Source organism: Atta colombica, unplaced genomic scaffold (assembly GCF_001594045.1).
Source record: "Atta colombica isolate Treedump-2 unplaced genomic scaffold, Acol1.0 scaffold274, whole genome shotgun sequence".
NCBI lineage: Eukaryota > Metazoa > Arthropoda > Insecta > Hymenoptera > Formicidae > Atta > Atta colombica.
In genome coordinates, this window is record NW_017259375.1 from 294241 (window position 1) to 303112 (window position 8872).

An 8872-nucleotide genomic window follows, 5' to 3' on the forward strand; every position below is an offset into this window, starting at 1 on the left:
ATTTATTATTTCGTCTATATATATATATATGCTATTATTTCTATTATATTTTAAGTTTAGATTTTAAAGTAGCATTATGCTGATGTCTCACCTTTTGAGATGCATTTTCTCCTATTTTATTCTATTCTGTATATTAACTCATATTACTCTCATTATTTACACTTCAGTAAAATTATTTTTATATTTTATACTTATGAGATTACATATTTAAATAAAAATTTAATTGCTTCTAAATTTTTTTGAGTTATATGAATATTAGAGACACTGAAAATTATTCATTGAAAAAGTAAAACATGTGGAAAGTTGTTCATTATAAATGCTAAGAATGCAAAATTGAATGTAATAATGCATTATATGTTTACGACGATATTAAATATCTGCCAAATTTATTGCTTCGCCACAGTGAAATATGCGCCAAATCATACATCATCATGCGTATTGCCATCGCGAGTATAACGAGCAAATATAAATACAAATAACTACATGTTTTTCTTCTGGGATATCAATCGTCGTGTAAAGACCGCAGTGTTTCTTGCTTTTCTGAATCTTGAGCCTATTCCAACCGCGAAAAGCGATGTTTATTGCAGCAAATTAACGATGCCCCTCGGACAGTTTGTCTGAGATTAGAATAGTCATTACAAGGACGTCTTTGAAACATATTTCAAACTTCTGATATCTCATTCGCGAAAGGAATAACAAATTACTCTAAAAAATATTAGTGTGCATTTAATCCTATGCGGCATACATTTTTCTATTAGTCCCATTTCAACGAAACTTGATAGTTTTTTAAATAGATTTTTAAAGACATTAATGTATGATATCATCACACTTTACAGGGAACTCAAGTACTATAAAAAAAATACGTAAAAATTTATAAAAAAATCATAAAAAACTAAATGGAGAAATATTAACACTGACATAATATAGATTTAAAATTATTTCTGATTTTTTTATGGATGTTAAAAAAAAACACTTATATATATGATGATAGATATTATAATATACATTATGATGGTGAGTAAAAAATAGGAAAACTTAGTAAACATAGGAAATCAATCGTTTTTACGATATAAACAATTTTGTATATTAGTATCATAACTAATTCATTGATTTTTGTCGTGTCGTATGTGATGTGAAGATTTACTTAAGTATTATATTTACAAATAGCGTTTTAAATGTTCTGATTCAATTTCCATGTACGATTCAATGAAAAATTTATCGGGAATCAGTAATTATTGATTACTTAAGTTAACACCAACCAGCAATTACAATTGCCATTGGATGAGAGATTATCTCATTAGATCTGTAATTCTCTCAAATAGGCCTATTTATCAGTCTTATTTATCTTAATTTCTTTCTTTTCACGTCGTATGCAACACGTAAAAAAAGAGACAAGAAGTCAGTTATAATACTAACATATAAAACTATTAATCTCAGAAATAGTTGAGCTTTCAATCTATGTTCATTAAGGCTTTTTTAGTCAGTAGGATGTATTATCTACCATATAAATAGTTTTTTTTAACACTTTGTGTCAATACTATCATGATATAAACTTAAAACCCATGCTGTTAAATCCATCATGGCGTATAATAATCACCAACAGTGAAAATCATATGGACATTGCATAATGTTAAATCCGATATTTTTTAGAGCGAAAAGCTTCGAAAAGGAAATGATGCCATTCAATTCACGATTGCATTGAGAGAACAAAGCAAGAAACATACGTACTATACATACGCGAAAAGATGTAAATTATAGATCGATTCATAAGCGATCTTATAGTATCCCACTTTAGTGCGATTCTCTGCGCGAGAGATCAGAAACCCCTACCTCCCATTACTTTTTTATTTTCTCTTCGTACCTTCACAAAAGTACCGTAAATTCTCCGTAACGAGCTGAAGAGTAATATCCGACGAGGAACGCGTTGCATCTCTCGCGACCGCGACGACGAGCAAGGGAATTACATCCACGATTAATCTCGAAGCTGCTAAAAAAAACTGGCGACGGGGAAAGAGCCGGACGGCGTGCCCCGTTCCACGACTGGCTGGATGGAAACTTACGGCACGCGGTTAAAATACCAGGGCGCCCGTGTATTTTCACATTTCCGCTGCCGACATCGGCGACGCGACCGTAGGTGGGTACGTGCCTTTTATTCCGCGTAATGACGTCCACGTCTGCATGCGTCGCACCGACAGCATCCGCGTCCGGAAATAGTGATAGGGACACATTTCGGGGATCATTTATCCACCGATTTAACGATGTTGAGGAATGCTGGAGTCTGAGGACGCGTCATGTTAACACCAAAATGCTGCCTTTGAGGACCATCGTTCCGGAAATTGATGCCTGCTGCATGCGTCACGTTGTGTACTAAGAAATTCGACGTTTATTTGACTCTTCTTCTTCTTTTTTTTTGTTTTTTAAAGAAAAGTCCATTTGATCAAAAGACTGAAAATTGCGATCTAAAATTACGAATGAGAAAGTAATGACAGCCCTGTTTCGACTTCTTTCAAAGCTACTCGAAGTAGCTTTCACCGAGACGTTTCAGCGCAATGTCGCTCTTAAAATTAATCACGCCCAGATGGGCGAGTAAAGTACGATATAAAAGACACGAATGTTTTTCCTTGCACGCGCAGCGTTGAAGACGCCACCGGCGTTTCACGAGCAACGGAAGCAGTTGGAAAGGGCGAAGACAGGCGATTTGCTGAAGGCAAAGATTCAGCAAAGACCAGGCAGAGACGAGCTGGTTCGGCAGCATATCCTTGAAGATGTAGGTCACGTGGATCCGAGTCTGGCGGAGCGGCAGCGAATGCTGAAGAAAGCCAGGCTAGCCGATCAACTCAACGATCAGCTCAGTCATCGACCTGGGCCGCTCGAGCTCATCCAAAAGAACATCCTTCATACTGAAGAGCCCATCGAGAGGGCGGTCAAAGGTATCTCGTGATAGCCTCCATAAAATAATTATATAAGATACTCAAACTGATTGCTAAAATATCAAAACTTTTTGCAGCATTACTCATCATAAGATTCCTGCATAATTATTTTAACGATTTAACAAAATTATTTTTAGATCTGTATTTAGTTAAATTTTTAAATGCTTCAGCAAAATCGTTCTTTCCGTGTACATATCAACGCGATTTTTCATGACTAAATTTTCCCCTCCAGAGGGTCACATTCCCTTCAAGGCCACCTGCGAGGGGCAGGTGACGAAACCGCAGCATCCGGACCACTACATCACTTTCGAGGATGATTCCCAGAGCTCGGAGGGTGCGCCTTCACCACAATTGGAGTCGCGATCATCGGATGTTCTGGAAACTGCGGCCGCTTCTGCGGGCATCGTCACAGTTTCCTTGAGCATACCGTCGACCGGCGGTGCCGTTGTGGTCTCGTCGACGTCTCCCGTCTTCCAGCAAACGTCTACGGAATCGACGATACAAACGTTCGCCGAACTTTGCAATACCGTTGTCGGAACGCAGCAGCAACAAGGTCAGCAGCAAGTTCTACACGGTCAGCAACACACGTCTACGCAGGTAAAGTTTTAACGCAGGAAAATAATTAATGCAAACATTTATCTTCTTATTGGGTTATATATCGACACGTGTTATTGAGCTCTATCTCTCATACCTAAAATAAGTAGGTTTTCGAACTTAATCTCTAAACGTTTAGGCGGCAATGAAAGCATTAATCGAGCGTGACGAAAATTAATCGCGCAATTCCGATATTTAGGAGGTCGCCATAATTATGTCAATAGCGATCGATACCGCGTGTCAGTTGCATTGTGGAAGTTTGAAAAACCACCTTTCTCTCTTTTAACAGGCGAGCCAAACGACGAATGGCCCGTCGACGACCCTCCTACCATTGGCGCCGGCGCCGAGTCCGATGTCCCTGGGCTCGACGACATCCAGCTTGAGTCCCCTGTCTAACATCTCGATAGCGTCGCCCCCGGCACCGCCGCCGGCGGCGATCACCCCGCGGCCCCAGCCAAGCCCGATAGCCGCCACCGCCGTCCCCACGTGCCAAAGGAGCGACGCCCCCGGGAAGGACAAGAACAGAAAGAAGTCGAAGACCAAGAGCCAACCCAAGACCCGCACGATCAAGTTCCACGAGTATAAAGTAAGTTCACTTTCAATTTATTGTGTCAACATTTCGGTGACGAGAACAACTGTGTCATTCTGTGTGACTTGCATGAAGGAGAGCAGCGCGAGGGCATACATCGTTTTTCTTTTATCACCGTGTTGCAAAATGATACTGTTGGTTCTCTCGTCGGGAGATATCGATTTTATTACGCAGGGCATTATGTCTTCACAGAACAGCTATTGAATTGCGATGAAAGTTATTAAACGATATTTTCAAAGTATCGAGATTCTGACATCACTGTTCACGATTACCAGTCCATCGCGTGAATCTTTAAACGTAATAGATATTATGTAAGACAATTTACTCTTAATATTTAAACTAAAGTAGTTTTATAATAATATAATATTAAATACAGTATTAAATCAGCGGTAATTTAAATTGATTTCTACATTATGTGCGCGTTCAAATTGCTTTAATCCTTAATTTCGCAATTAACTTATTAAAACGATAAAACATTCAATCTATAGATTAATATTATTATTGAAACGGAAATTTATATAATGTTTCCTCTTTCTCTCCCTTCCTTATATAATTTTTTTTAATATTTTTGTTTAATACATCTGGTTTAAGCTTAAATTACTTGACACTGCTCAATTATTCGGTCACAAACTCGAGCCAAAAGATTTTACCGGAAATACTTCGCTCAGTCGCGAACTAGTTCGATAAGCGATGAAACGAGAGGTGCAAAGTAATTTTTAATCCGAAGCATGACCAGAATATACACAGAGGCGCGCGATAATTATCGTGTACCTGGGACGACCGGTGGTACTACAAACTAGTGGCGGAGTGCTCGCCGGTCAGCGTGGGCTAACGGAGAGCCGCATTTCGGCGTGGTAGCCAGCGGGGCAAAAAAAAAAAACGAGACAGACAAAAAGCATGACATGAGAGCAAGAAGAGGTGGTCGTGTAGAAGAAGGAGGACAAGGTAAAAACGAGCTCGGAGCATGGACCGTGAATCTCGGCTCCCGTGGGCCGCCTCAGAGAGCAGCGAAAAAGCGTAGAGAGCCCCGATCTCTTGGGGCCTGGAGGAACCTCGGAGGTAGATCGTATCGGGTGATTAACTCTCGCGATCTCCCCAGAGCGAGGCTCGAAGCCCCACCTCGTTAGCTCTGAGTAATTCGAACGCTAATTGCACCTAAGAGTGGAGAAGTCAGGAAGTGGGCTGCGCGGGGTCTTCTCCCCCAGATCCTGATAGATGCCGAGCCGAATCGAGCCGCCAGGCCTCGAATAGCGCGCGGGCCCCAAAACATTCGAGATATAGCGTGGCCGGTGTGAAAGCGAGCCGGGAATGGGCGTGCAAATGAGGGCGCAGAAAACATCTTGATGTATCATTTATCACTCGGCCTGGCCTGAACCGGAGAGCTACGTCACCTATCTACCTACCTTGGTCTCCTCTTCACCGGGCGCCAGACAGTGATGTCAGGAAAATATATCTCAAATCTGTTCACGGATCGCGAACAACGTTATGTAAAGCGAGATGCATAAAGGCGGGATTTATTCGGGTTGCGAATCGTGTATAACTTATTATAATAAATGATCAAGCGCGAGTTGCATTTTTTATATTTTCCTTACATAATGATAATCTTGCTAGGGACCGCCAAACGCACAAAAGACGCCAGTGTCGTCTAACACTTCCGGTCTCGGCGGCGCGCAGCCCGGTGAGACCAGTTATGAACTACTTCTGCAGCAGCAACAGCTGTTCCTCCAATGGCAGCTCGAATGGCAGCATAAGGTACTGATGCACGCATTATAACACGCGAATTACAGAAACTTTTTACAAGCGAAAAGAATTATATATATCTATCTCATAATTTCAGATAAATAATTTTTGTTTATCTTTTTTTAAAAAACTTGTACCACTTCTCCCAAATATTTGCTTTTCAAATTAATAAAAATAGTTTAAAAAATCTTTTTTTTTTTTTCTTTTAATTTAGTATCCTCAAATCATTTTGCCGGCCGCGCAAAAGCCGCTATCGCTCACAAGTAGCGGCGCGAGCGATGCTGGTAGCGTGAGCGGAAGTAGCGCGAACGCTGCCAGTCCGGCTCCGTCGAATTCTTCGAACAATCCTTCGGAACAGCCCCCACTGAGGCCTTTGGGCAAATTAGAAGATATGAAAGGTATATTGAAATCGCATTAAAGAACGATCGGTCGCAAGTATCGGAAAATAATTTCGTGTGTCGCGTTTGCAGTGAGCGATCTAAAGGTAGAATTGAAACGACGGAATCTGCCAGTGTCGGGCTCGAAGCCGCAATTGATCGAGCGATTAAAGCCCTTCACAGAATCCAGCAGCAACTCAATCTCCAATTCTACTGGACCACACGTAACGCACATGGGTCATATTCTGATGGACACTCCTGGCCCGATGGCGACGGATGATTCCAGCTCTCAGATTAAGAGTCCGAGTTCTATTGTGAAGGATGAGCCGAGCAGCCCGCGAACGGCCTCGCCCCACAGTAGCGAGCACGACGACCCGTCGAGTCCGCCAGGTAAAACGTCATCTCGATATCTCTTCGTTAGAGCGCCGTTTTAAGTTTGGTGCGTGAGAGGCGATGAGACTTTCGAACGAAGCTGTTGATTTGAGAGACAGCACACGTGGGTGTTTTTACGACACAGTTCATGTTTCAGGAGATGATATCATCAAGGTGCAGAGGAAACGAATAGAGGAATTACAGCGCGAGCTGTATAAGTCGCAGCAACAGCTTCAACAGATTCGTCAGACACAACCAACCACGGTGCGCGCCGAGAAATTAGCACTTCAGCAACATATACAAAATAAAATGCAACAACAACAATTGGCTTTGCATCTGCAGCAGCTTCAGCACTTACAGCAGCAGCAACAATTACAACACCAGCAGCAGCAACAACAGAGCCAACAACAAACGCAACCGCAACAAGCTACGATTCATCAAATCAACGCGAAAGCGAGTCTTGCAGCTTTTCTGCAAGCGCAACCAAACAATACCACTGCTATTCTTGATTCTGCAACTCTGACCGCGATTAACAACAAGAAAAATCAATCTAAAAACAGCACTACTGTCCAAATACCTACGGCTATCGTCTTAAATTTGGCGAAGCCAACAAAGCTGAATGGCTCACTTCTTGGTGCTCTCGTGGCGCAAGCGCAGGTTCAACAGCAGCAGCAACAACAAACAACCACTACCGAAGACATCAAACCACCGCCACCGCAGTACGACGAAGCTGCTAAGTTGCTGAAGGTACGATTATTTTAACTCTACTATTATAACTCTATAATCAGTAATAACAGTTGTAATGTCCAAATTCTTTTAACACTGTATAAATAACTTTCTCATTTGTCGCGTGTTTTTTATTTACAGGTCAAAATCGAACCAGTCCAAAAGAGTCACATAAAAAGTCAAGTAGTTGACGATGTATTGGAGATTCTAATCAAGAATGGCGAACTACCACCAAGTGCCGCGCAAGATCCAGCCACTCCCACAACTCCAAATCGCCAGCTACAGCCAAATCTGGTCTTCACCACGCCGGCGGACAGTCCAACTCAATCATTAGTTTTTACGGCCGCCAGTCCAATGAGTCCGATTAGTCCGATACCGATGGAGGTGTCTCAGAGTGGTTGTCCAAGTCCATCGACACCGGCACCACCGCCACCACCGCCATTACCATTAACCGCATTCTCCATTCAGTTACCTACTGCACTTCAACAGCTGCAACAGGAAGAGATTACTCCTTTCGGCACGGACCTTTTAACCTCCGAGGCCGAGTTGGACGCCGCAATGTTACTCAGTCCTCAATCAGTGCAACAAGCTTCTCCAGATCCTCAACCACCACAAGAAGTGATTCCCGATAATGCAAATTTGGATCTCAAAGTATGTTTCCTTAGAGAAGAAATTTATTAAGAAGAAGAAAACTATTTTTTGACGTGTTGATCAAAATAATTATGATATGATTAAAAGTACAGATGGAATTAGCAGTTATTCAAATTAATATTATATTTTTCAGGAACTGGAATTGGACTTGGAAACATTGGATCCAATGGACTTTGTTCAACTGGATTGCGACATGCCGATGGATATGGACGATCCTGATTGGTTGGATTCCCTAATGCCGCAATCGCCACCACCTTCAGCGACAATGCTATCGTCCAACCATCAGTCTAACACTCCATCCATCAGTCTCTCATCCACAGATATCTATGACCCATTATTAGGCAGCAGTCAGTACTCGTTTGATCTCTTTAACATGGAGGACTCTGACTTCAAAATGTCGTCCGACTTATCTCCAATGACCTGGGATAAGGTAGACTTTGCGACCTAGCCCGAGATACTCTCTTACAATCCGGCGTTATGTACTTAATTCTCGGCAGGTAATCAAAAATATAATTCGAGATAGACAAAGAAAAGCGAACAATGATTGCGTTGCTTGAGGTCTGTACAATGCATTTTATATAAACTATTTCGTGACATTCTTGTCTCTGATGCATCTTGTAACCAACGTTATGTGTACTTATACGCACGCGTCAAGACAAGAAATGTTGATTTCGAAAGTATACCTACTTTAAAAAATAGGTACATAATCGCGCGGATCGTTATCATAATTAACAATTATGTACGTATAAAAACGAGAGAAGGCTGTCGAATTATGGACCAGTGTTTGACACACGTGTCATCTTTCGGTCTTCTTCAATCAATGAATACTAACGCATGTCATTCTTTTGATTGATGGTCTATCAGAAAAATATTCACATATATATATATATATA

At 41.5% G+C, this 8872-nt stretch overlaps 1 protein-coding gene across 4 annotated transcripts in view; it reads left to right on the forward strand.

Annotated features, from left to right (window-relative positions):
* The window catches only part of LOC108689687 (MKL/myocardin-like protein 2), a 236124-nt gene extending 227362 nt beyond the window's left edge, over nucleotides 1-8762 (forward strand). For 3 of the 4 annotated variants that reach the window (XM_018196571.1, XM_018196568.1, XM_018196570.1), the window contains 9 exons: nucleotides 2634-2930; nucleotides 3163-3527; nucleotides 3814-4110; nucleotides 5725-5865; nucleotides 6068-6251; nucleotides 6324-6620; nucleotides 6748-7349; nucleotides 7470-7979; nucleotides 8113-8762. In XM_018196571.1, coding sequence (XP_018052060.1) covers nucleotides 2634-2930; nucleotides 3163-3527; nucleotides 3814-4110; nucleotides 5725-5865; nucleotides 6068-6251; nucleotides 6324-6620; nucleotides 6748-7349; nucleotides 7470-7979; nucleotides 8113-8427 — 3008 coding nt within the window. In that variant the 3' untranslated portion in view covers nucleotides 8428-8762. The remainder of the gene's footprint in view (nucleotides 1-2633; nucleotides 2931-3162; nucleotides 3528-3813; nucleotides 4111-5724; nucleotides 5866-6067; nucleotides 6252-6323; nucleotides 6621-6747; nucleotides 7350-7469; nucleotides 7980-8112) is intronic. The other variant, XM_018196569.1, reaches the window with a different exon arrangement.
* The last annotated feature ends 110 nt before the right edge of the window (nucleotides 8763-8872 follow it).